Genomic DNA, 27,501 nt, shown 5'->3' on the forward strand with positions numbered 1-27,501 from the left:
CTCTCTCTGCCTCTGCCTCTCCCATCCCAGCCCTGTGGCCTCAGTATCCTCTCTGCCCAACAAAGATTCCACATCCATCTGACTAATCCTTCCCTCACACCCCCTGGCTGTCCTCGATCCTCTCTACCTTCAACGCCCCGTCCCTCCCCACCGCACCCCTGCAAGCACAGGTGTCTGAACAGAGCTGAGGAAAAGCATACCACCTCCTTGCTTAGACTTCTTCTAAATAATAATACACCCCCCCAAGAGGACCCCAGAAATCAACATAGGCTCAGTTCCTGATTTTCCAAAGAGTAGCCCCTAGACAAAGATCCACCATGTGTTAACCCAAACCACTCTCCCACCCACCAAGGCAGCAGGACACTTCCCGGCCCTGGCTTCCTACAGCTGGCCTGTTTCCTGTTCACAGCCCACCCTTCCACACAGCCTGATTAGAGTCCCCAACAGCTGTGCCCTCTGCCTCCCACATCATCCTACCTGCTTCCTCAATCCTTCCCATCAGCACACAGGACACATGGCACAATTTCTGATACTTGGGCCCCACATTGCTCATGTACAGCTCATTTCTCCATTTCCCCTTAGAGCAAACCCCATGCCCCACCTCAGCTTCTACACAACTCTCTACTTCCTCTAGCCAGCTCCTCAGAAGAGCTCTAGAATCGATGACTCCAGCGCCCCTGGGCCAGGCCTCTCTTGAATCCGGCCAGTCAGTGCCTTGCCAGGCAATCAAGCCCGTACTTGGTCATGTGCGGCTTCGGACTGCTAACTCCAGAGGTCCCCCTATCCTAGCCCTAGAGATGTGTCCCTTTCCCAGGGCAGGCCCTGGGTTCCAAGAACACATAACCGGCCCACTCCTAGAGCATCACGCAAGGGCCTATTACAGACGAGAGGTGCCCTCCTCAGAGCTGAGGGCCATGGTGAGGGGCCTGGGTTCTAGAGTCCTTCCTCGGGGCTCCTACCCCATGCTTGGCCCCTGGGAGGTAGGCGGCGGGCACCAAGCCAGGCCCCGGTTCAACCACCCGCATGCGGGAGCTGCCACCTCACGACGCGCCCTCCCAAGGAAACAAAATACTGCCTAACTTGATTTTATGCTTTAATTGCTCGGCGGTGATTTACTGCCGGCTGTATATTTTGTTGCCGGCTGCCACTTCCCTACATGTATCTCTTTTATCTATCGCCACCCTTGACAGGTGAGTTGCTGATATTTACTGTTACTGTATGTACCAATATTTCCAGCATATATCACCGCCCACTCTAAGGCCACGGCCACATCACGGGCGCAAAAAGCTCTGCCTGGGTACGGCCAGCCTGCTCCACACATAAGAGAGGGCTGCATCCGAAGCCCAGGCCAGCCTCTGGGACGGGAGCACGGCCCCTGTTAACAGCAGGCGGGCACACAGTCACGTTCCCACGGTGCTGGGGCTGCCCCTCGGTGATCTCATTTTTTAATGTGTATATATGACGTATGTGCAGTCTCTTTATGTGTGTGCATGTTTGTGGCAGGGGCTCGGGTCATGCAGGTGCGGAAGCCCGTGTGTGGAGGTCAGAGGGCAGTCTTGAATGTCAGTCCTTGCCTTCCACCTTGTGTGAGGTGGGGACTTTTTATTTTGGTGGCTAGCTGGCCAGCAATGGCCAACCTCCCATCTTACCACAGAAGCAAGGGTTATGGATACGCGCTGCTACATCTGGCTTTCTGGGGATTAGAACTCAGGTCCCCATGCTTGCATACCATGTTCTTTACCTACCGAGCCATCTCCTCAGCCTGTGACCTGCCTTGTATTTCAGTTGTTGTTGTTGTTGTTAAGTCTTTCTGGGACAGGGTCTCACTATGTAGCCCTGGCTAGCCTGGAACTCAATAGGTAGACCAGGCTGGCTTTGAACTCACAGAGATCCACCTGCCTCTACCTCCCAAGTGCTGGGATTAAAGGCATGTGCTACAATTATTTGGGCTATTGATATAATATTTAAAATTTTATAAAGAACGTGCAACATTGCCATTCTGAGACCAGTGTTACTTGAGAAGAATATGATCTAATCTAACCCCCTCACTTAATATGGACAAAAACTGGAGCCCAGGTCGTGATTTGTTCAAGACCGCTCAGCCCAGCTAGTGAGGAGTTTGGAATGCCTGATAATTAACCTCCATTGTCAACTTGATCGGATTTAGGATCCTGAAAGTAGACTTCTGGGCATCCCTCTGAGGGTGGTTTTAGAAAGGTTTAATTGAGCAGGGAGGCCTCGTGCTGAAGGCCACGCCCTTCCATCAGCCGGAGTTCTGGGCTGAATAAAATGGAGAAGGTGAGTTGAGCACCAGCATTCACACCTCCCTGCTTCGTGACACCTGGACACAGTGTAAACCTGTGGCCTCGTGCGCCTGCCACCAGGACTGTCCTGCCATGATGGACTCTTAAACCGGGAGCCAAAAGAAATCTCTCTTCCTCAGGTTGCTTTTATCGGGGATTTCACCACAGCGATGAGAACGGTAAGGAATCCAGAGGCTGCATGTCCGCTCTTTCCCCGCTAGAGTTGTAACGGGACAGGGCACGGGAGACCTGCACCCCCAAACCTCCAGAAGTCCCTCCCTTCGCCTTGTACCTCCTCCAGCCCGCATATCCCCTCCTGCCAAGCCCTTCTCTGGACACCTCATTCCAATTGCCTCGTCAAACTTCCAAGCTCAGCAGTCCTGGTCCCACACTTTGGCTCTTCTTCATCTCCTTCTGAATGTCTAGCCAAGGTCACACCGGTGTTGTCAGAGCCAGGGTCCGGCCTGTGGGGTGCTGCCCTGCACCCCCACTACACCCACAGTCCTGTGATGCATCAAGCATGTAATAGGCACCAAAATACCTCATTTGAATAACCTCCTTAAAGTGGTCAACAGCCCTTGTAGGTAGTTATTATTCCCATTTCATCAATGGCAAGAGACAGTCACCCTTCATCCCCACTCATCTTCCTCAGGCCCCCTTTATCTGGGCACAAGCAGTCTTACACTCTCGTCCTGCTTCCTGCAGCTACAGATTGGTGAGCTCTTGAGTCCAGTGCACACTGCACTTGGAGGCAGAGTACGACCCAGTCTCTCAGGGTTGTGTTCTGGCTTCTTTCTTTCTTTCTTTCTTTCTTTCTTTCTTCCTTCCTTCCTTCCTTCCTTCCTTCCTCCCTCCCTCCCTCCTTCCCTCCCTCCCTCCCTCTCTATCTCTCTATCTCTCTCTCTTTCTTTCTTTCTCCCTCTGCTCACTGCTAACACTGGTACAGAGTCCAACCCTCCTTTGCTTCTCCCTCTCAAATCAGGATTCTAGGGACACAGAAAATTCTCCAGGGAACAGAGTCACAAATCAGATGCTGAGTCTGATAACCCAGGTGTGACCTTGGCTAGAGACTGAGCGGGAGACGAACGGGCACCAGACTGTGGGAGAAAGAATGCCCAGTTTGGAAGTTTCAGGAGGTGATCGGAGTTAGCTGATCAGAGAAGGACCTAGCAGGAGGGATGGGTTGAGGAAGATGCAAGAGGGAAGGTGACCACCTGAAAGCATCTGGAAGTGCAGACTTGTGTTTCAGGAACCTATGGGCCAGGGTGGCAGGAATGACAAGGAGGTTTTGAGGTGGACCGCTGTGACTTGCCACCCAAATGGACAGGGATGAGGGTGAGAGAGAGAATAAAAACATTTGTCTGTGCTGTGACTGGCCTTAATGCTGCCCACAGCTGCCACTCCCCTGCCACCCAGATCCACTGTGCTTGGGGACCTTGTTTCTTCAGCTCAGTGCCAGCTGCCCCCGAGGCTGATTTGCAACTGTTTGGTTCCAAAGAGTCCCCCATGGCAGGAGATCCTGAACTGTGATCTCCACAGATGTCAGGAGGCTGGGCTCCAGAGGGTGGGCACAGGGCACAGCTGAACTCAAGGGCTCTGGGTGGTCAGACAGATAATCCTGGCCTCATCACCACCTGATATATGGCTGCGGGTCCCCGGGGAGAGCTGCTGGGCTAAGTAATTGCTTCTGTCTTGATTACTGGCTGTCACAAATGACTGTGGCTTGGTCCCTCCAGTGTGTTCAAGTCTTACAAATGTCCATGCACACAGGCACTATCTGGACCATCTGATCGTTACCTTAAAAGGTGTAATTTGTTTAGCAAGGGAATTAGGCTATAAACTATTCAGAAATTATGGAAAGCCACATGTCAAAGAGACCTGCCTGCAGGTTCCTCAGTTCTGTGTGTGTGTGTGTGTGTGTGTGTGTGTGTGTGTTTCTGTGTGTGTCTGTGTGTGTCTGTATTGTGTGCATCTGTGTCTTTGTGTGTGTCTGTGACCCTGTGTGTCTGAGTCTGTTTGTGTATCCGTCTGTCTGTCCATCTCCCAGAAGGTATATAATTTTCAGAAATACAAATGTGACTGAGCAAAAAAGCCTGGCCCCAGACTTCATCCACAGCCACTGACCAGCTCCAGAATGGTATCAGCCCGGAGCGACAGGCTCCCATCCTACTCCCACATCAAAATCACACAGTTGTTCCAGTGAGCTACCACGGCTACAACCTCTGCCCAGAGCCCTGTCTGGCCACAGGCTTTTTACAGCCTCAGCACTCCAGCCTCTGACCCTAGACCAAGCCCTCTCTCTTCCTTTCCTACCACGGCATGGGCACACCATCACTGCCCTGATGAGAAAAGCTCTCGGTAACCAACTAGCGCTTGCTCCATCTTCCTCAACCCTAACAGGGACTCAGAAAGAGCTGACATCCTTATTCCCACTTTAGAGATGGCAAAACAAGGCCTCACGAAGCCTGATGTCCCAAGTTCACAGCGATGGTGGATTAAGGTCCAACTCCTTACCCCCTTTTATGAGGTCCACCCAAGGAGAGGCCGATCTTGTTTCTTAAAGATGAGGCTATATTCCATGGGCTTCCACCCTCAAATCAGATAAAGAATGGTGAGGCTCTGGTCACTGAGGGACTAGGGGGAGGACACCAGCGAGAAGACCTGTGCACAGCCAGCAAAAGGAGCCCGTGGCAGCCAAACAGCCAGCCTGCTGCAACACAGCGTCCTGGGCTGCAGGGATAAATCACCCAGGCCCAAGGACGCTGCCTACCTGCCCTTGGCTGACAGCCACCTGGAGATTGACTGGACGGGGGAGGGGCCGGCGAGGCAGGGAGAATGCTCACCCTCGCAGCTCTCTGGAGCTGTGTCCTGTACCACTGCAGAGACCCTGAGATACCTAGCAGGGTGAAGGTCTTGGGCTCAGAGAGATGCTTCCCCCTCCCCCCCAGAAAAGCACTACCTTTCAGATAGGAGCCTCTTAGGACCGCAGCACCCTAGAAAGCCTGAGGCTTTCTCTCACAGCCCCTGACAGGCTGGTGTGGGTACAGACCCCTGGTGACCAGGGCAGTGGACATTCCCTACAGCCTGGAATGACCTTGAGGCCTTCCCTTTGCCCAAACGCTGTCTAAACCTCGCTGTCCTCCACCCCTCAGCCACGCCAGCTCTGGCATCCAAGTGTCGTGGTTTCTCTCCCAGACCACACCAATCAACAGGACCAGTTTCTCCGTGACTTAGCCCCCCATACAGTGCTAACACCTCCTCACTAGCCACGCTGCCCTACCTGGACGTGAGCCACTCTAGACAGCTATAGGCCATCTCTAGCAGACGCTCTCAGAGTGGAAGGAAGCAGAGCAGGAGAGGCGCGAGCAGCCCCAGCCCTGGAGGAGGGGCCTCTAACAGCCATGCCCTCCGCATCGAGGCCAGGCACCCAGAGATAGTCCTAAGACCCCTAATGTCATGTGGATGTGGTTACCCCTACCCGTTTTTTCCCATTCTAGAGTTCAGGGAGTGCTCTTGAGAGGCAGAGGAAGGATGGGGACCTGCTTCTTTGCTGACAAGCAGCAAGTGAAAGACAGGACACCAAGCCCCATCTGCATTCACCTGCCTCTACAACTCCATTTTGCAAAAGACTCCTCGGCACCATGTATCTTCTAAGGAACGTGACAGCAGAATTCTCACTAAAGCAGCAAAGCCCAGAGATGCTAAGGAATCTGTCTAATGGTATCAGCGCAGGAGCCCAGCTCCCCGAGCAGGAACCCACCCTGGGCGCACTGTGCTTCCCTTAGGGAACGCTCAGGGTGTTCCCTGTCACCTTGATGATGATGAAAGGGTGGGCTCAGAAGTCCTGCTCCCAAACCCCTACTCTCCTCGGACCCTGTTACAAAAAGACTCACTTGACAGATGGTCTGGACCAGCCTAACACACCCTGTGCAGCAGGCTTTTGGATGCCTTCTGCATGGAGGGTGGCTCTCCTAGTCCCCGACTGGGCTCAGTAAATCACAGCCCCATTTCTATGTATCAGTTCGGTACCTCTCCTCATGGGCTTGGAGATTTTATCTTCTTTGGAGAAGAGAAGCTAAAGACCCAGAATGCAAAAACAACGAGAAAAACCAACCCGTGTTATTGAGCAGGTCAGAAAGAACACTCTCCCAGCAAGTAATGCTTCCTTTGGGTACACAACATCGCCCCCTGCTGCCTGTGTCCAGTATTACCACAGCTCCCTGGTGGAAGGAGAGCCAAACCCTCCCTCATGGGGGGGGGGAGCTCTCAGTTCCCACTCTTTGCTGCTGAGGTAGCGCACACTTCCAAGGGCACCCGCTCTTCACATCACATTCTTGATCTGAAAACCGCACACAAAACATAAGCGAAGATTGGCACACTGGCTGTGCAAAACAATAAAGCAGTTGCCCTGCCCCATGTTATGGACACATAAGATTATCCCAGGACCTTAAGACTACAGTGCAGGTCAGCAAAGCAGAGGAGCCCTGTGGCTGCCTCAGGGCTGTGCAGCAGCTGCCAGAAAAGGCCCCAGTCTTCTCCCTCCTCCGGAACCTAAGAGCACAGAGAAAGAATTCTCTCTGGCTCTGCCCATTGTCTTCCAGGTCGGGCAAGTACCGGGGTCCCTGACGCTGCTCTTGCCGGGTTCCCAAAGGTGTGACTTCTCTGTAGCCAAGTGTGATGACAGGGAGTGTTCCTGCCACACACACACACACACACACACAGATTCTTCCTGCAGTTACAGGTGCCAGGTGATATTTAATGAACCATTATAAGAAGCAGGTTGTCCCTAAGCCCCAAATAGGCAGCACATCCTAAAGCACCAAGGGATGGGAAGTAAAGCTCTCACTGGCCAGCCTGCTCCTCCCCTCTCCCCTCATCCTCCCTCCCCCCATCCTTACCTAAGACGGGACCTACTGCATCAGTCTGCACCCAAGAAGCCTCAGCCCCAGAGAACTGGGTGAGGCTCATAAATCAAGTCCCCTCGCTGGACACTCGGAAGGGGCCAATCTTCCCCTATGGTTAATGGCCTTGGCCTGAAGTTCCCTGCGCGCAGCACCCCTCGAAGCGCTGAAGGCCTGTTTCAGCACTGAACCTGTGGCCAGCTCCCTCCCCGCCAACCAGCTCCGCCGCGCAGTCTTGCAGAACAAAGGGAACAATTTCGGCTGCATTTTCCCTGGCACTACGCAAAACCACAGAAAACACTGGTCACCAATCCTTGTAAACCCGTTGTGGAATTTACTACTTGTTTCTCAAACCCAGCGACAGTCTCCCGGCAAGGGCTGAGTGTTACTGTGGAGGAAAGCGCAGGTTCCCACAGCCAGCAAGGAAGATGAGACAGGCTCAAGAGGAACAGGCCCGCCCGGATCAGCTGCGTGAGAGAAGAGGAGGGGGGAGGGTGAAGCCTCCCCAGGGCTCCCACTATCTCTGAGCTTCCATGAAAGGGTGGGTTACCCTCCTTCCTGGAGGAGAAAGCACCCTGAAATATGCACTGAGGTGGGAAGGGGGGATGGGGGCAACAAGAAAGCAGTGCGTGGTGAGGACTGAAAGAAAACCTGGGTGAGAAGCCTCCAGGAGCGCTGCCCGGCAGTTCTGTGGGTAAGAGGCCCCATGGAGAGCATGGACTGAGATCGGGACCTGGGCTGAGGCAAGGCAGCTGGTCTGGAGAGGCTTGTGGACTTTAGGAAGCAAGTGAGGAGCAGGCAGGGGTTTCTGCCACAAGGCAAGGGGAGAGGACAAATAAGAGCCTTGGTATGGAGAGTTCACGGAGGTAGGGCTGCTGGGTGAAGAAAGCCTAGAGCGATCCCTCCCCTGCCCTCACGCCAGGATCTAGGGGGACCTCTTACCTTCTCACAGACCCTTGCTTCCCACTCGCTTTCCCAAACCACAACCCGCTAGACAGGGTCAAAACTAGACAGGGCCCTGCAGCTCTATGGAGGGGCCCAGGAGGAGCTTCTGAGGGGGAAACCCTGAGTCCACGGCTCTAACCACCTCTGCCCCCACTACACTGGCAACCCTGACCTGCCAGGCAAGACCAGCTGAAGTCCCTGTGGACTCTGACATCTGATCCACAGACATCTCAGTACCTGCCCCCACACACACACCACCCCCATCTCTGGGTATCTGAGAAAGTAATTAATTTGGACTTTGCATTACCTCTGGAGCTCTCTGAGGCTTTCCAAAAAATGTAAGGACAAATTGGAGGGCAGTGCCCTTGTCACAAAAGAGGCCACTCCTTCCCCAGCCATCTCTGGCTCTCCTTACACACACACACACACACACACACACACACACACACACACGTGCACGCATGTACGCGTGCACTGAGACACACAATACCAACAGAATCCACCCCCATCAGTGCTGCCATGATGCCTGGCCAGGGCACGATTGAGGCAGCAAGACAGAGATAAACTTTGTCACCCACAGAGGAACAATGTGAGTGGAAGGAGTGGAAACGGGAGAATAAGAAAAAGCAAAGCAGGATGGGAAGAAAGAGAAGCATCCACAACCACCATCGCCACCTCCCCCGAAAAGGAAAGAAGACGGTCAGTGACGTTCCTGGGAGGAACTTGAGAAGCCTCAGAATTTCCCACCGTGTCCCCTCCTTGTGTCCAGAACACAGGTGATCAAAAGGCTGTGCCCTGCCCCTCCACAGCTGGTTCCTGGGTGCCTCTGGCTTGGGTGAGCCTCTCTGGCAGCCCTGCTTTACTCTCAGGAAGCTTCCCAGGCTAGCATGAGTGAGCACCAGGCTCAGTATCACTAACGTGTCACCCCCTGGTTTTCCTTTGGCTGGATAGTCCATGGTGACAAAAGCATCAGCCTCAGGTCATGGATCCTAGGAAGGAATTAAGTGATGCAGAAAATAAATTCTGGGAACTCTCCCTGACCTAGAGCCCCAGCAGGATTTCCCAGATGAACTCAGTCCCAGAATGAAAAATCCAGGACAGCCTTCAGAGCCAATTTCAGGTGATATTTCCTCCTGAGGACTTCACATATATTGCCCTACTTGAAGCCGACGTGAGCTGAGGGCTCTATTAGTAGCCCCATTTTACAGCTAAGCAAATTGAGGCACACCGAAGTTAAGTAGCTGACTAAAAGAACACAGCCAATAAGTAGTTTCAAGCCCGGGTAGGGCTGGGCTTTTAACCATCATCGTATTTCCATTCCGGACAATTGAAACCAATGGAACCTGGCTTGGATCCCTCAGAAGCAACCTTCCCAGGCCGCTGAGACCTGAAAGCAGCCAAGGAAACAGCCTTGAACGCTCTTCCGGGTGTAGGGCACATGCTAACAGAGGCTGCTGAGAGTCTCCCGGATGATTTGGCAAACCCTGAACCCCAACTTGCTATGACAGAAAACTCATTCCTCAACACTGGTGAAACCTGGCCCATGCTCTCTGTTGAACCCCACTCTGAAGAGCCCCAGTGAGGCCAGATGCTGGCTCCCAGGTAGCAGTGGGGCTCAGGGGGACCCCAACAAAGGCCGCCACCAGGATTCATTTAACTCCTCAAGGGTTGAAGACCCTGCAGTGTCCCTACTGCCCGAGGGAAGGCAGAGGCAGCCCAGCGAGGCTGTTGGCTGTGACTCACTTGAAGAAGTCCTCCTTGCAATAGACGCTCCCGGCCCTGGAGAAGCACCTGTCGGCCAGCTGCACCTGGCAGTCCACACACTTGAGGCAGCAGCTGTGCCAGTGTCGATCCAGGACCTTCAGGATGAACTTATCCAGGATGTGCTGGTTGCAACCAGCACACTGGGGGATCTCTATGGAGAGAAGAGAGAGAGAGACAGTGTGAGCCTTCCACAGCCAGACCAGGCCCTGAAAGGGAGGCCTCCTCACAGGACCTAACCCCCCAGGGCTGACACATTTCCACTACTGGGAAGAAGCTGTACTGAAAACATCAGCCCAAAGTGAACTGTGTCTAGGCATGGACCAAGGCCATCTGGCCTAAAAAGCAAATGCTGTCAGGAGTGGGGTTAAGCCAATGTCCAGGCCTGAGGGTGCTTCACACAGCAAAGTTACACATTGGTTTGCCAGACCGGTGGGTTCTGAAGTGCTGGAACCCAGGGCCTCACACATGCTAGGCAGGTAGTCTACCACTGAGCCATACTCCAGACTCCCAGTTTATGCTTTGAGTTGCTCGAAGCCCACCAATCAGAGGCACTTGAATTCAGAACTGAGTTACATGGATGATTGCTGAGGAACGGACTCGCCTCACCCTGGTGTGGGTCCTGGTCGAGGCAATGAGGGGCTGTGCTGAATGCACCCTGAACAACCATTTCGAAGGCAATGATATTCTAGAGGGCAGGAATTATCCCCAGAAGCTCAGCTTTGAGCTGCCCCCTCCAAGCTGAAAGTCACTCGGCACCTGGTAATGGACCACTGTCTGATACAATAATGAAAGTAGGTTCTGTTGCCTGCAACTGAACTCTAACCACTGCCCCATCCTTCTCCTCGGTGGCTTCCTGCTCTGTTTCTCTGAAAACCCCATCAATGGATTGCTTGAAGCAATATCTTGGACCACTATTTCAAAATCTGTAAAAATAATCAGGCTTCCACAGCTAGATGGACAAATTGTTTTGGTGTCTCTAGCTGTTTCTTCCCCTATACTCTTACACACACACAAATTCACACACATACACAGAGAAAGAGATACACACAACACACATAAACACTCATACACACAGATATACACACACAGAGGCAGAGAGAGAGAGAGAAGGTAACAGATAAGAAGACTATAAGCATACAGGTTCAAGCATTGCCCCCCTGAATGTCCCCCCCCAGAAATGCACTCATAGGGTCCACAACCATGAATTCCCCTTATCTGTTATAATTAATTTTGGCTAATTGTTTGCACACAGTTACTCCCACTGGGACGAGGGGTCCTCAGGGGGCAGGAACAGTGGTTCTCCCTCACCAACTAGCAGGTGCCTGGCACAAAAGGACCGTTTCACGGCACTCTTCCCAACAGGGGAGCTGTGGGATTGGCCGAGGTGTCCATCATGAGGTGAATGGATAAAGAAAGTAGGGAACAGAGAGATGGCTGAGCAGTTAAGAGCACTTCCTGGTCTCCCAGAGGACCTAGGCTTTGTGATGTACACATCAGCAGGCTCTCTAATTGCCCATAGCTATAGCATCTGGTGATCTCATGCCCTCTTCTGGCCTCTGCGGGCACCTGCACACAGGTAGTACACACATAAACACACACACACACACACACAAATAAATCTAAACGATAAAAGAGAATGGAGCAGAGTGTGGTGGTGTGTACCTTTTTTAATCCCATCACCCGAGAGGCAGGAACAGGCAGGTCTCTGAGTTTGAGGCCAGCCCGAGATACATGTTTCCAGACCTGGACACGGCAGCATAGTGAGACTCTGTCTCAAAAAGGGGGTGGCGGAGTATATTTACACAATGGAGTTTTTATTCCGCCATAAGAATGAAATTAGGTCTGAGCAGACTCTTAAAAAAAAGAAGAAGAAGAAGTTGGGGCATGGCACAGCAGCAAAGGGCCGCAGAGGACTGGAGTTATGTCCCCAGCCCACGATGGCCCACAACCATCCTTAACTCCAGTTTCAGAAGGTCTAATGCCCTCTTCTGACCTCCAAAGGCACTAGCCAGGCACAGGGTGCACAGACAGACATTCAGGCAAAACACACGTACACATAAAATAAACTAATTAACAAAAAGAATAAGTCTGAAAGTGGAAGGGGGGCTAAATATGGCTGCAGTTCCAGCTGTTTGGAGCTGGAGTAGGAGGATCAGGAGTTCAAGGGCAGCCTGAGTTACATAGAAACCCAAGCCCAGTCTGGGTTACATGAAGTCCTGTTGGAAGGAAAAAAAATAAGAGAAAAGAAAAGGGTGTTTGTGAAAGGGGGGGATAAATGTGGGGATGAGGAAGTAAAGAGTATGAGGTAAACAAATGTGATCAAAATACATCATATACATGTACGAAAATCTCACAATGAAACCTATTATTATACACAATTAATGTCTGCTAACAAAACTATTTCGACAACATCCATGTCCAGAGAAAGCTTTCTCTCTCTCTCTCTCTCTTTTTTTTTCTGTTTTGGTTTTGGTTTTTCAAGACAGGGTTTCTCTGTGGAGCTCTGGCTGTCCTGAAACTCACTGTAGACCAGGCTGGCCTCAAACTCAGAAAGATCTGCCTGCCTCTGCCTCCCAGAGCACTGGGGTTAAAGGTATGTGCCACCACCGCCCAGCTCAGAGAAAGTTTTCATAACTATTCAGACACTTACTTGAACTTGGGATATTTGATAAAAAGCAATCGTCCTCTTTCACCCAAGTGGCCAGCCACCTTGGATCCAATTAACCTCCCCTGTCCCTTTCAGAACCTAAGAACCACTAGCCTTCATTGGGAAATCAGACCTGCTAATCAATCAATGCCTTGCTGCTTGACTCTATTCTCAAAAATCAAGCGTTACACATGCAGGCTGGACCCTTGCTAATTGCCACAGTTCGTATTCTAGGATTCTTCCCCCTCGCTTTCTTCCTCTTTCTGCTTCACAGAATGTGGCACCCACCTGCTATCCCAGCACTTGGGAAGCTAAATGAAAGAGTACTGAGAATTTGAAAGCAGATTAGGCAAGACCTCCCCCCTCAAACAAAACAAGTTTTCCTGTATAAGAAAGGCACGTTTCAACTGTAAAGTGCTTAATGGAGGGGTTCTGGGAGCAACTTGACAAGAGAGGCAGGAAGGACACGGGGTACAGGGTGGGTTCTAGAACCTGATTGAGTTTCGGTTCTGCCTCTGCTCGGAAACCTGGGACAGCCAATCACTCTACCTCAGCTCCTCACTTGGAAAACTGGGGGGCTGTGGCCAACACTACCGCTCAGGATTGCGGAAGTGAAGAAATACACAACCATGTGGGGGAAAGTCTGGATAGAGCAGGGCACACAGCCGACCTGGACCTCCATAGGGGTTCTCTGGGATTACAAATGGATTAGCTGCTCTAAGGGAAGGAAGGTCCTGCCAGCGGGTCTGTGGGGTTCATTTCTCTGGACTTTGAAAAGCCTCCCCCCCCCACCTCACTGCCCTCCGATGCAGATGGGCCTGCCTGCCTCGGACTAAGTATTTATCCAGCCACCCCTGTGCGCGCGCGCGCTCTCTCTCTCTCTCTCTCCTCTCTCCTCTCTCCTCTCTCCTCTCTCCTCTCTCCTCTCTCCTCTCTCCTCTCTCCTCTCTCCTCTCTCCTCTCTCCTCTCTCTCTCTCTCTCTCTCTCTCTCTCTCTCTCTCTCGCCACCAGGGCGTACGCCCCACCCTCAAGAGGCAGGGGGGATGTAGGGGGGAGGCTTGGAAAGAGTGCTGGCCGGGAGAGACTGCGTGTAGGCACAGCACAGCGATGGATGTCCAGGTCAAGTCCAGCCTCCGCCAAGGGACAGTGGCTGATCCCTAGCTCCTGAAGGGGAGGGCTTGGGTTGAAGGTTAGCAGGGATGGCTCTCACGTGTCTGACGGGGAGGGGCAGGCAACTCAGAAGCCTTCCAGCTCACGGAAGTGAATCAGGGACAAAAGGTGCAGAACGGGGGGGAGGGGGGGAGCTGAACAAGGGCAGGTCCCGGGACAGCACCGGCGGCCACTTGACTGCAGAGTGTGGGCTGCGCCAGCCTCCTGCCAGTACCGGAAATGCGCCCCGCTCAGCAGAGCACAGTTGGTCACGCCTCGGTCCCGATGGCTCACCAGGACTTCGTGGGACAGAGCGAACCAGCCGCTGCGTTCATTCGGGGCGTTGGACAACGACGCTGGCTTGCCCTGGGTTTTCCCTTGTCTGTGCGTCTGTCTGTCCATCTGGGCTCCAGGGCCAAAGCCCAATCCTACCCAATTGTTTGGTCTGCTCTGTAAGGCTGCTCTGATCCAACGGTATTTCTCCTCCAAGCTACAAACGCGGCGAGGATGTATGGCTATAAAATTTATTTCGAGCAAGGTACCTAGCGGGGAGACTTAATATGATCGGCATTCGAGAAAGAATACATTAGGGCTAATGTATGCAGGGAGCCGCGCTGGAGCGGGAGCGCACAGCTCGCCGCAGAGGAGCCCTGAAGGCGGATAGGCGATCCAGTCTGCAGCTAGGAGCCGTCATCGCTGGTCAGGCTGGGACCCCCAACTAGGCGCCCGCGGGGGCCCGAGAACCAAACTAGACCCTCGAGTTTGGCACAAATGTAAGGTACGGATTAAAGGCACATTTTCAAACATTTCCAGGCAGTCAAGTTCAGACCCATCCCTTCCCCTCAGAAGGTGCTGACCTATGAACTCGGGCCCCACGTTCCAGGCTACACGGGCCCCAGTTGATTGGTAAAAATACATGGAAAGTTATCTGGCTATTTTTCAAACAGCCACGATGTCTTTTTAGTATAAGGAATTGTTGTTATTGCACGTTCGGAGGCCATGTAACTTTCCCACCAAGAATAAAGCTGGAACCATACCTTCTTTTTTTTTTTTTTTTTTTTTTTTTTTTTTTTTTTTTTGAGACTCTCCAGCTCGCCAGCAGGCTCAAGCTCTCAAGCTCTGGCGGTGTTTAGTAATGTCACAGCCTTCCTTTGGAAACCGGAATTTAAGAAGATCCTTGGGGTCACTGCAGACAGGCTCTGACCTGCAATTCCCAGGAAGAGGAGCCTTCCCATTTGAAGTGAGAGCTTTAATCCTAGCTGCACCACAGGGCCCTGTAGGAGGGTCTCTGCTGAGGCTCAGCAGCCAGCGAACACGGGCTTGGAAAGACAGCAGAACCGCGGGAGAGCCAAAGAAAGAAACAAGCTCCCCTCGTCCTGCTAAGGCAGGGACTCAGGCCCGGCTGCCCGGAAACACAGGCATGCTCACCGCCCATGCAGACCTCCCCACATCCAGCCGCAATGCTCACACCTCACTATACGGAGACGTGCATGCCTGCCCAGAGAGACACAATCACACACAAACAAACACACCCCGAGGCACATACAAGAGCCTTATCCGGCTCGATTCTGTCATTTTGTAGCGGGAAGGAAGGAAGGAAGGGAGGGAGAGAGAGTCTTGAAACTGCTGTTTTGCTGACTGGCTAGGAGATAGATGAGCCATTAGCCAAAGGGTGCACCCACCGTGTGCGCGCACGCAGGCAAGCACATACACACACATCCACGAATACTTAAAGATACCCACATGTAATCCAGATGCACACATGTACACTGGCGCGAACAGGCCACCTGTGTTGCACAGATGTGCAGCAGTGCCCGCAAACATGCTCGTATACCATGGACCAAGGCACTGTCATTTTGGCAGAAATCCAAGTCTGAAGTCAAGCTCGGTGAAAGCAAGCCACTAAAGACTGAGGGAGCTGTCCAGCCTGGGGTGCGGGGAGAGTGCACAGGAGTGACGAACGCAACTGTGTCAGGGAGTAAAAACATTTTTGAGAGAGAGAGAGAGAGAGAGAGAGAGAGAGAGAGAGAGAGTTCAAAACTCCTGGGTGATTTTGAAAGCTCTCAATGAGTCAAGATTGGACCTTCACATCTTGAGGTTTGCCCTATTGCTGGAGCCAGACCTATATGCAGATCCAAGATATGAGCAAATTCCTGCACTTCTTTTGAACTTCAGTTTTCTTAAGCCTAAAATGGAAGTGCTAGCCCCTGCGTGTTATTGACAGATAATTGTGCTCACAGGAGCCAATGAGCAACAGCCAGCTCTACAATACCACTGTCCAGTCATTAGTTCCCTCCTGCCTGCTCTCATAGTTAGTCACCGACCAGGTGAGTTTACGTATTTGAGGTGCAGCAGGGTTTTGTCGGGGCTGGAGCTGTAGCTCAGTTGCAGAACACTCGCCTGGCATGTGTGAGCCTCTAAGCTCAATCTCAGCTATGGTCAGGGAAAAAAATTACTTCGAGTTTCAGTATTTCCCCCAGTTTAGCTTTCCCCCTCCCTTGCTTCACTGATACACTGGAAACTCTCCTCCACTCCCTGGCTTCTAAAATGTCCAGATGCATGCCCCTTTCCAGCTCTCATCCTAGAGGGTGGAAAACAATGCAATGCAATCGCAAGACTTTCATCGCTTTGGGACAGAGAAATCTAGCAGACTCCTCTTTAGAATGAGGGCAAATCTTCCCAGCCTCACGTGGACTGAGATGCATTTGTTTTGCCATCGTGTAGACAGGCGAAAATGGGAAAAAAAGTAAGGCTTCTGGCTTTGTTCTTAGGGACATCTAAATAGCCAAAGGACCATAGAACCATCATCTATTTCTACATCAGGAGCCTACAATACACACAAGGTTGTCCTGGAAGCTCCTGAGGTATTTGCAGGAGAGCCAGACCAGGTTCCTTTTCATACTGGCTCCTTTATGCCCCCAATTCCTTCACCAGGAGTTTCAGGAAGCTGGAACATGGAAAAGGCCAAAAGGTCTGATGTGGTCTGTGGCATATCCACTCATCCAAGCTCTCTCCTGATATCTAATGAGCACTGTCCATTTTCATTCCCTACCTGTGGGGGTTTTTGTTTGTTTGTTTGTTTGTTTGTTTCACTTCCAAGAAACTGCTCTTAAGGAACCAGAGGCCACCAGCAAACATTTCAGAGGATATGTGTTTTACATGATCAATTTTAATTCTTTGAAAAATGGTGTTTTCTGTCTCTTTGATCACAGAAGGTCAACAAGGTAGAAGGGTAAAAAAATCACTAAGGAGACTACCCCACACCCAGCAATGCTTTCTAAAATGTACTCAAGAAAGTGGACCTTTCTGGGGAAATGAATCACAATTTCCAACCTTACCAGTGAAATCGCAATCCCCGTGCTTCGCTCTGTGTTTTTAAAGCAAGTTAGTTTGTACTGATGGGGATAATTTCCATTGGACCATGCTCTGATGCCAGGTTAACCTTTTTCAAAATCTGAACTTGTGGCCTTTCTGGGGCATTGCTTTGTAACTGCCTTTCAAATGGAGAGTCCAGTTTTTCATAATTGAGCTCTCTGGTCTGATGCTCAGAATGGGGTTTCACAAAAGGGCTGTGTGGAAGATGCTTCCATGGTCCGTCCGTCCCCCCCCCCCCCCCCCCCGTTTGTAGAGCCTACAGTTTTCCTCTCACTCAGCTGGGCCATCTCCAAGGCACATCAAGGAGTGAACCCAGCCACACTACCTGCAAAGTGAGAACTGTGAACTCTGGTCTCTGTGTATCTTCTGGTCACCTCCGAACATTGCCAAACCCTCATGCTCAGTCATTCATTTCCAGATTCCCTTTGAAGGTGACCATTAGAAGGCACAAGACTCTGGGGTCAGGACCTTCTTTGTCTCTAACACGGCTTCTGGGGCTGACTGAAGGTCATGGCTCCCATGGATATCACCAAAAACACCTCTCTCTGAGGCTTTTTTTCTCCTCAATCCTTTTACAGGTGACTTAACCTGACTGAGCACTTGGTTGATGTAAGTTTCGAAAACTCGATTTTTAAAATTAACTTTATCGACTTCAAAAATGGGCACAAAGGAAAACTCATACGCAACTAAAATATCATGCAAACACTTTTCTTGAAAACATCCATTCCTGCCTTCTATGTAAGGAAACAGTGGTCATAGATGTTTCCTAAGAACAAAGCAGGGAACCATTTTTAAAATTCCTTGTTTGGGAAAATATAGTGTGGCAGCTCCTTGGTCTATTCTGAGAATGACCAGCTCCAAAGTGTTCCCATGAGCTAAGACAGGACTTACCAAAAGGATAACACACTTGCCCAACTCATCCCTGAGTTCTGAAACACATAAACACATAAATAAATAAATAAATAAATAAAGCTTTGCTGAAATTAAAGTGTTTTATTTTATTTTATTTTTTTTTGTACTGAGCAATTGTTTCAAAAATAAACTTTCCAATTCAAGTCTGTCACCATCACTGCTGGCAACAGAATCTTATTTTCTGATCACATGCCCTTTTTAAAGCTGTCTGATAATTGTGATCTGTAGAACTAAGAGCCAGTTCACCCAGCAATTTACAACTAAGAAGTCTAAGACCCAGGGATCAGTCAAATGAGAAATAGTGACTAGATGCCTGTGACATTCCCCACCTTCTTCCTGGCTTTTTGTTACCAAAGACATTTAGTTCATTTTTATTGAGCAATTTGTAGTTACTTCAAAACATTTTTATTTATTCTAGTGTGTTTTCAAGAGACACTACTATAACTTTCCAAAATGTCATAAAATCATAAGTGATTTTCATAACCTAGTAAAAATAATATTAAAAACAGAGCTGGAGCACAGAATTATGATAGTAATTATTTTAAGACAAAGAGAAAGGGTGCGCTGTACATCATAGTATTTTGAGGTGGATTGCACAAAAAGGCCAAGCCACAAAAATATTGGGGGGGAGGGATCCCAATGTAAACACTGGCAGCACATTTAAGGTAATCATATTCTCTAAATGACTATATCTATTTACATGCTTAAAATACATTCATCTACAAGCATCTTGTTATCTAATTTCTTAATTTTCCCCTAGATTGTTTCAATGGCTGTCTTAATGACTAAGAGACAGCCAGGCAATCCTGGTGTCAAAAAGGACTCACTGGCTGTGTCCTGCCCAACCTTCTTTTTCTTTCTAGTTCTCTCCCCACTCTCCCCACCCCACAAGATCTTGTTTGTTTACCTGGCAGTCTGAGGTCTTTTTGAAAACCTCCTTTGTCCTGTTTCTGCTTAGACAGTTCCAAAAACAACAACAACAACAAGCAAACAAACAAAAACCGGCCATCTCTTTAATGAAAGAGTGGATCCAAAACAGTTCTGGGGATCGGTTTGATGTTACCATTCTAAAGCTGTGATTTTGAAAATATTTTAATATGAGTCCAGGAGCAAAATAGCACATGAGTGTCATGTGTACTTGCAGAGAAAAGATTATCTTGCAGAAGATAGGCTGTAATGGGATTAGTACCCTTCACTGGTATATAAAATACGCTGGCAACTGTAAATAAAGCAGAAAAATACACTAAACAAATCTGTGGCTGTTTGGGATATGCTGTAGACACATCCCTATTCCTGCTTCTCTTTCCCATCTAATCATTGCTAAATTTCCACACAGTGGTTTTTTGTTTTTGTTGTTTTGATGTCACGTTCTATAGCAATATCCCATAGGTTTGGCACTTTCACCCTCATAAGAAGAAACTTCCAATTAATTTGGCTGCGAAGTTTTGCTCTATTTGTCTATCATCCAGAACCAATCCCTTAACCCCCCTAACATTATAATTAAAGCGAATTATAATTTAAGGGTGTCTGGGGGTGAGCTACTGCAGTAAAGCATCTGCGGCTAGACCCAGCTTGACAGAGAGAAGATAATGGGGGAAAAAAAAGACATCTAGGAAAACAGCAGCAGTAGCAATCCTGCGAGGACTCACAGGATGACCATCCAAGCTGCCCCTAACGCAGTTAACCAAGCACGTCTTTGCAAGGGAGAATCAATTTCAGTTTTGCCACTTAAACCCAATCTGGCCACCACCAACTGCCTCAAAATGCTGCTCCATTTTGATGAGGGTTTCTATAAAAACTGAGGAGGAAGGAAGGGAGGGAGGAAGGGAGGAAGGGAGGAAGGGAGGAAGGGAGGAAGGGAGGAAGGGAGGAAGGGAGGAAGGAAGGAAGGAAGGAAGGAAGGAAGGAAGGAAGGAAGGAAGGAAGGAAGGAAGGAAAAGAAAGAAGAAAGACAGAGAGAGAAAGACCAGACCTCACCACCGGCACCTAATTGCAATTGGTTTCTCTCCCTGCCATCCACAGCGGCGGGAGCCAGAACGGGGCTGCTCTGACCTACACCTGGCACCTGTCAATCCGAGGCTTCTGCCCCGGGGACAGGGGCTGGGTCTCACCATCCTGAAGGGTGCTGGCGCGCCACCTCTAAGAAACCCCCTACCCCGTGCTGTCAGGTTGGCTGGACCCCACATTCCTGCAAAGCTTCCCCTAAGAACAGGGTGAGGCGGAAGAGGGAGGGGAGTGACCAGGGGGAAAGAGGACTTTGAGCCACCAAGCCAGGGTGGGCCCCGTCGGCACACAGTTGTGCGACGGGCATTGTCAATACCGATTCCAGGGAGGAAGAAAAGGCCGAACAATCCCTGCAGACGTAAATCCGGGCCCCGCCGAGCCATCCCCAAACTCGGCTAAGCATGCGGAGGCGCCTCGGGCCGCCACAGCGAACCGCGTCGCTCAGGCCTCCCTCCCCGTCGGCTCCGGGCGCCCGCAGCGGCTCGGCTCTGGTCTTGATCAAAGTCCCTAATCGCCAAGAGACGACCCGAGGGCCTTGCGTCCAACCCTGCCCGCCCGCGTCCAGAGACGCGGAGAGACCCCCCTCCAGACAGCCACCGCTCGGCCCCCGACTGGACTGCGCCACCGAAAGCACCCTCAACCCCAGCCAGTTGACCGCCCGTTCCCGGGGGCCCGCGAGCGCCCTTGCGGGGACCTGGGCAGCGCCGGGCGCCCGCTCCCCGGCTCGCCCGCCCAGGCGGGCGCTAAGTAATCGCCAAAGGCCCGGCCCGCCGAGTGAAAGCGCCCTGACACCCGGGACTCAGGCAAACATTTGGGACTCGAGGCTGTCTGCACCTGCTCACCGGGGTCATCGGGTCACCGTCGCCCACGGTCTCGGCAGGGAAGAAATTGCTCTGTGGGGGGTCCCCTCCCCCCCCCCCCCGTTCCTGCTTCATTTGCAGATAGACAAGGTTTAAAAAAACTCATCCCGGAATGTGCGGTGCCGAGGTGGGGCTCAGCGGGGTGCGGGGGCTCCGGGCCGCATTCCTGCCCCAACCTCCTCCGTCGGGCGGAGGTGGTCCAGGCTGGCCGCCCGCCCTCCCCGGCATCCTGCGGCTCTACCCAAGGCTCGACTAATTCCCGTCCTCAGCTACACCTTTAAGAGCCCGTTGCCCTTGTTGCATAAGAGTAACATTATTTAATTTGTTTTTCCTGTTAGGGTCCGGTCCTGGCTGACCCCCGGGTGCCCGGTGTAAGCCCGGCGCCGCCTCCTGTGTGCCCCCACGGCCAGCCAGCCACGAGTCGGGCCTCCCCCCGCCGTCCGCCCGAGGCCTCGGCTTTTTCTCGGGGCCGCCGGGCTCCAGCCCTCGCCAAGGGGAGCCCAGGCTCGAACCCGGGCGTGGCCGCTGCGGCCTCCTCCTTCCAGCTGCCGGGGGAAGCGTGCCCTGGCCTTCGCCCCGGGCACCGGCCGAGCCTCCCCCCACCCGGGCCGGGGCTCGGGAGAGCTCGGCGGGCAGAGCAGACCTCGGGGTGCGAGGGGGAAGGGAAGGGGCGCCCCGCTCCCCTCCAGCCCGGCCGTGCGCGCCAAGTCCTCGGGGGCAGCCACGGTGGCACCTGCCCAGGCCGGCGGCGGGCGTCCCCGAACCCGGGGCGCCAGGGCAGGCCCGCGCCGCCCCCGGGCAGACGGAGGTCCCCCGGGTCGCGCCCTCGGGTTCCGCCCGACGCCACCGCGGCCGGGCAGAGCGGCGGGCACGGGGTGAGAGGCCGGCTCTGCGGCTGCCCCGACGGCGGGGCCTTTGCCCTCGCCGCCGCCTCGGCCGGGAGGCTGAACCCGCGGGCGGAGCGGAGGGGCCGCGCGGCCGCCGGCTTCCCGCTGCCCTCCCGGTCGAGGCCGTCCGCGGTCCCGACTCCGTCCGCGGCCGCCCGGCTCCCTCCTTCTGTTCGCACAGCTGGCAGAGGCCTGGGGCCGTCGGGGAAGGCGAAACCCGATCCCCGGGCCGGCCCGAAGAGCAAAATCAAGTGGGCCCTCTCTGAGGGGTGTGTGCGTGTGTGCATGTGTGCATGTGTGTGTTCGCGCGCGCGCGTGTACATGTGTGCGCGTGTGTGCGGGAGGCCCGCAGCGCAGTGCCGGCCTGACCTGCTGGAGCAGAACCCGCTGACTTTCCCCCGGCTACGCTCGGGGCTCGCGGTGTCTCTGCGGGGAGACGAGGCCGAGGCGGAGGGAAGGGCGCTCGCGGCCCCGACCGGGGAAACTGAGGTCCTCCCCTCCCCCCCCAGCCGGCCGCCAGGGCCGTGAACCCTGGCGGAGGGCAGCGGTCGGGACTAGACCGACGGGAGGACGAGGCCGCGCACCGCGGTGACTCTCGGGGAGGGGGAGAAGGCGGCGGGGTGCTCGCCGAGAGCCCACCAAGTGCAGCGCGGGCCGCCTGTCCCCCGTTGGGGGCTCGCGAGGGCTCCCGGCCTTTTTCGCGGACAGGGAGGGAGGCAGGGAGGCCGCCCCCGCCTCGGCCGCCGCTCGGGCCCCTGGTCCTCAGCCTGTCCCGCAGAGGGTGCCCCCTGCCCGCCGCAGTCCCGGGTCGTGGGGTCCATCGCCCTGGCTCGCCCCTCGGCGCCCGGGAGGGAGGGTGAAGATGGTTAAAGCAAGGCAAAGGGCCGTGCTCCCCACCCTCCTACGCACCCCAGCTTCTCTGAACGTCCTCAGTGCGGGGAGAGGGGCCAAGCCAGCGGGGGCCGGAGCGGGGCTTGGACGGTGCTGAAGGTGCTTGTGCGGGCGGGTGCTGCGAGGACTCACCTGCAGCTCCTAACCCGTCCACACCGCGCCCCACACCACCACCGAAAGACACCTACACCGAACCCTCTCAAAAAAGGACCCTGGAAGCGACGTCGTGGGTGCCACGAAGGAGCACATACATGGGTGGCCCACCTCAAGGAGCGAGGGTTTGGAGTTCCCGAGAAAACCCCGGATCCGGGGACAAACTGGGGCAAAGGGCCAGCTGGGCAGGCGGGACCCCACTCCTCTACCCCCGGCTGCCTGGGGCGCCCCAGCCTCCCCTCCCCGCCTCTTGGGGTCGCCCGTGTGTGGACAGCCGCAGGTGGCGGCGCAGTGGGCCAGCGAAGGGCGCCGGCTGTCCCGCTCGACGCCGCCGTTTGGGCGGCGGGGCCAGGCGCACCTCTGAGGGCTGAAGCCCAAGGGCTGCCCTGAGCAAAGAAGAGCCCACCTCGGGGCTGACCTGTGGCAGAGGGGCAGGTAAGAGCGAGAGTGGGATGGGCAGACAACGGAAGGGAGAGAGGTTACATCTTCTTCCTGAAGAATGGGGTTTTAGCAGCCCTCAAACAGGCAGGGTAATGTTTCCATCTATCCCCCCTCCCTGCCCCCAACCCCGGAATTTAAAATCCTCAAAAGTCCCTGGAGTCCAGGGCATCGGAGGTACCTAGGTCAAGTATTCTGCTTATGGTAGAAATGTAGACGGCAGCTGGGGGGGGGGGGGTCAACCCATTGAAAGGTCTCCTGTGAGAGTCTCTGTGCCCTCTCTTTTCTAGGTGTTGAGAGAGTCTGTAGCCCTGAGCTCTTCTTTCCCCTTCATGCCCGGTGAGGTACCCCGCACTCTTCCAGACTGCTTAAATCACTAAGCCCTGCCATCGGGGAAGAGGAGGTTTGCCTAAGTTGGGAGGAGAAATCACCCCAGCCTGCCCCCAGTCACATTAAAAGCTGGGGGTAGATATGCTTGGGAGGGGAAAGGGCACGGGGCAGAAAGAAAAGAATCCTGGACTCTCCAGGGACTGGACCCTTCAGTCCTGACATGTCTCCCATCTGCCTCCTCTGTCTCCCACAGAACCCAAGGAAGGGCTGAGGCCTCTTCTTGGTCGGCTTTGCCCTTGGGAACTACTCTAGAGCGAGTGCGCTCTCTCCTCGGTCTCTCTTTCCCTCCCTCCCTCGCTCTCTCACTCCCTCTCCAGCCCAGTGTTTTTCCTTTACCTCCGTAAGTTTTCCATAGTATGGGCCCAGACCCAGGGCCTTGGCGAAGTGTGTGGTGCTAAAAGGATTTCCATGTCTTTAGCAAAGTGAGTTCCTGACTCTCAGCATCCCTGAGCAAAAGACACAAAAATCGAGACAATCTAAATTTTGCACATGAAAACAAAACAAAACAAAAAGTACCGTCAGAGGAGAGTCCAGAACCCGGACAGGACATCTGTGGAGCAAAGTCGTTAGAGCACATACGCGCGGAGTAGAGAGCGGGAGTCACACCCACACGCCCACGCACAGCCCTCCCTCGCGCAGCACAGCCACAGTTTAAGGACCTGAGTGCCTCCTCGAGGGTTCGCTTTTCTGTCGGTGCAGGGGTTGGGAACATACAGGCTCTCCCTTGGGGCGCGGGGGGGTGGGGGGCTGGTGGAAAGCAAATCGCCAACACTGCCTGCGGAGCAGGGTGACAGTCAGCTCTCCAAGGGGCGGCGGACCTCGTTTGCCAACAGGTGATAGGGAAAACTGTGGGTTTCGGGGCAGGGACCGTCTACAGGCCGGCTCGAGCCAGACCGTCTCTTCCATTTTAGTCTCCAAAACTTTCCAGATAAAGCTCAAGGCCCCGGCTGGCCGGGAGCCGGGCCGGGAGAGACGCCCTGCGGCGGAGGCCCCGGGCGCAGGAGGGCGCGCTGCGGCGGCCTCGACGGGCGGCAGCGTGCGGCGGCGGCGAGCCTGTTCCCGCTCGCGGCCACCTCCCGCCGCCCCGCTCAGGCCGCCGCGGGCGGAAGTCCAGCCTCCGGGCCGGCCTCCCGGGGGACCCTTCCCCTCCCGGGGTGTCCCCGGGGCGCCCGGCCCACCGCAGCGCTCTGTGGGACCAGGCTCAGCCCGGAGCCCGCAGGCGCGCGCCGAGCCTAGGGGGCGGTTCGGGTCCTCAACTTGGCCCCGGGGCTGCCCGTCGCCGCCGCCGGCCGGAGGCAGCGAGCGCGGCCGCTCCCCGCGAGCAGTCGGAGGCGGCGGCAGGGGGACCCCGCCAGGTGCCGGGGCCGAGCGTGCGGAACGGGCCTCCCGCCCAGCCAGCCCCGGGGCCCGCGACACGTTCTCCAACTTCCCGCCCGTTGGGGTGAAGTTGCACCCGCGCTTCCGCGGGCTTTGGCCGTCGCCGCGGAGGGGAGCCATCGGGGAGAGCACTCTACTCTCGGGCCTGGAGCCCGGACCCTCTGCCGTCCCCAAACAGCATCCTCCTTCCCTCCCCCCTCCCCCCGCCAGGGGTTCCATGAAAACCACCCGCTACAGATGCTACTTTCCGCATCCCATCCCCGCCCCCTCCCCGGTCTCCCGGAAGCTCCGCATCCGACCCCCGAACAGCCAAGAGCCGAGCCCTTCCGACACCGACTGGCACCCCAGCCCCGCGCCCGTCTCCGCGCCCCGAGCCCTCCCGGCCAGCGCCGCGAGCGGCGTCCGGCCTGCCCGCACCGGCCGGGGCGGTCCCGCGAGCGAATTAGAGCGGCGAGGAAGGAGGGCGTCTTACGTTGCAGCGGCACGCCGAGCAGGTCCGGGAGCCCCTTGGCGGCCCCCTCCGCGGGGACAGCCGCGCTCTGCATCCTCTCGGAGCCGGGGCCGGCGAGTCGCGGTCCGCCGAGCGCCCTCGCCCTCTCCCGCCGGCTGGATCCGGAGAAGGGGAGATAACAACAACAACAACAATAATAATAACAGAGCCCCACAGGCCGCTGGGGTCGCAGGGGCGGCCGCGCCGCCCTCCGCCTCCCCGGGAGGACTCCACAGGCTGGCCGGCGCCCTCCCCGTGCCAGCCTCGGGCTGCTTCACCTCCCTTTGATCCGGCTCTCCGGGGCCGGTGCACATCCCGGGCTGAGGAGACGGCTGTTGCTGCGGCTCTGGCTTTTTTTTTTTTTTTTTTTTTCCTCTCCCCTCCTCCTCCCTCCCCCGCCCTCCCCTCCCCCTCCACCCTTCGCGTGCCGGGAGGCCGCCCGGGGAGGCCGCGGTCAGCCCAGCATTTTGATTCATTCACACTGCGGGAGCGGCCGTGACGTCGCCTTCCGCAGGGAAGCCCGCCCCCCGAGCCGGCCTCCCCCGACCCGGCGGCGGCGGCGGGCTGCAGACCCCCCCACGGCCGGCCGGCCGGCTCGGGGGCGGGGAGGGGCCGCGGCTGGCGGCCCCGGGGGCGGGCGGGCGGGGGCGGGGCCTCCCGGGCCGGGGCGGGGCCTGCGGGGCCTCCCCCTCCCCCACCCCGCCGTGCGGGCTCGCGCCCCGGGCTATAAATGCTGCGGCGGGCCGGGTCGCGGCAGCAGGTGGGTCCCCGGCGCGGCGGCCGTGCCCAGCCGCTCAGGCATCCCGGCCGGTCCCCGGCATCCTTCCCACGGCCTCCAGGGACGGGGTGGGCGGGCTCGGGATCCTCCCGGACCCCCGGTGGGCGCTCGGGGTCCCCAGCCTCTCCAACCCACCGAGCGTGTTCTGTAACTGGGCGATTCCATTCTTCCTCCACTTTGTGTTTTTTGTTTGTTTTGTTTTTTTCTTCCTCCTCCTGGCCAGTTCCTTTCCGGCCGGTACTAACCAGACCCCGCCGTGTCTCCCCCGCGTCTGGCTGAGGCTGGGCCAGGGACAGCCCGTCCTCGGCCGGGAACGCGCGAGTCCCGCCGCGGGGCCGGCGGCATGGAAGGCTGCCCGGGCCGCGCGCGGAGGTGGCGGGGCGGCGCGGGTCGCCGTGCGCGCCCACCCTCGCCGCGGCCTTCCGCCCTGGCGGGGGCCCCGAAGCCACCCACCTCGGCCCTCCCTGGCGCCCGGGGAAGGCTCAGCTGGGCCGGTTGCGGCCGCGGGCGCTTTGAACCGGCCCCGGCCGCGTGGGCGCGGGCGGAGGAGCGCACCCCGCCCCCGGGGGGACCGGCGACGGGCGTGTGCCGCGGTTGTGTTTACAAGACACACATACACAAACACGCAAACACGCACAACAAACTCGCGCTAGAAGACTCATTCTCCTCCTGCTCCTTCCTGGAGGAAATAAAGCAGGAATCGACGCTGGCCCGAAGTCACTAGCACTTTTTCAGACACTCGACGCCTCCTGACCCACCCTGTCAGCCCCGGGCCCGGCCACCTCGACACCACCGCTCCTTACTGAATTGCCGACTTGAAGTCAGATGGGTCTCTCCAGCCTAGCGGCACCCTGCTTGATGGGGAAAGGGGGACGCTGCGCCCCCAGGGCCTCCCTGAGAAATCTTTTACTGCTGGTGATCGAGGAGCCTGGGACAGTAAAAGGAGGTCGTGGTGGTTCATTGGCGGTTCTGTCTCCAATGAGGCCGCAGTAACTTCCGTCAGTCCTGGCACTAACTAGGGTCCTGCCTTGATGTTTCCCCATGAGCGTCTCCATTAATTCGGAGAATATGTGCAAATGCCAGGAAGCATTTCATTAGCAACCAAACGCAAGGAAGACATAGGGTAGTCCGTACCTTTTTGTTTATCTGTTTGTTTGTTTGTTAAATGATCACGTGGGAGGAAATCAGGAATAAGTTGGAATAAGGGTATTTTCTCACAGACATTGCTGGTGTCTT

General features: G+C 55.2%; 1 protein-coding gene across 1 annotated transcript in view; it reads right to left on the reverse strand.

The window, feature by feature from the left end:
* Window positions 1-25,855, reverse strand: part of Lhx4 (LIM homeobox 4) — a 42,188-nt gene extending 16,333 nt beyond the window's left edge. The window contains exons 1-2 of the mRNA XM_021660274.2: window positions 25,470-25,855; window positions 9,893-10,064 (exon numbers count right to left, since the gene is read on the reverse strand). Of these exons, the coding sequence (XP_021515949.1) occupies window positions 9,893-10,064; window positions 25,470-25,542 (245 nt within the window). The 5' untranslated portion in view covers window positions 25,543-25,855. The remainder of the gene's footprint in view (window positions 1-9,892; window positions 10,065-25,469) is intronic.
* Between the last annotated feature and the right edge of the window lie 1,646 nt (window positions 25,856-27,501).

The sequence above is a fragment of the Meriones unguiculatus genome, chromosome 11 (genome assembly GCF_030254825.1).
Source record: "Meriones unguiculatus strain TT.TT164.6M chromosome 11, Bangor_MerUng_6.1, whole genome shotgun sequence".
Classification (NCBI taxonomy): domain Eukaryota; kingdom Metazoa; phylum Chordata; class Mammalia; order Rodentia; family Muridae; genus Meriones; species Meriones unguiculatus.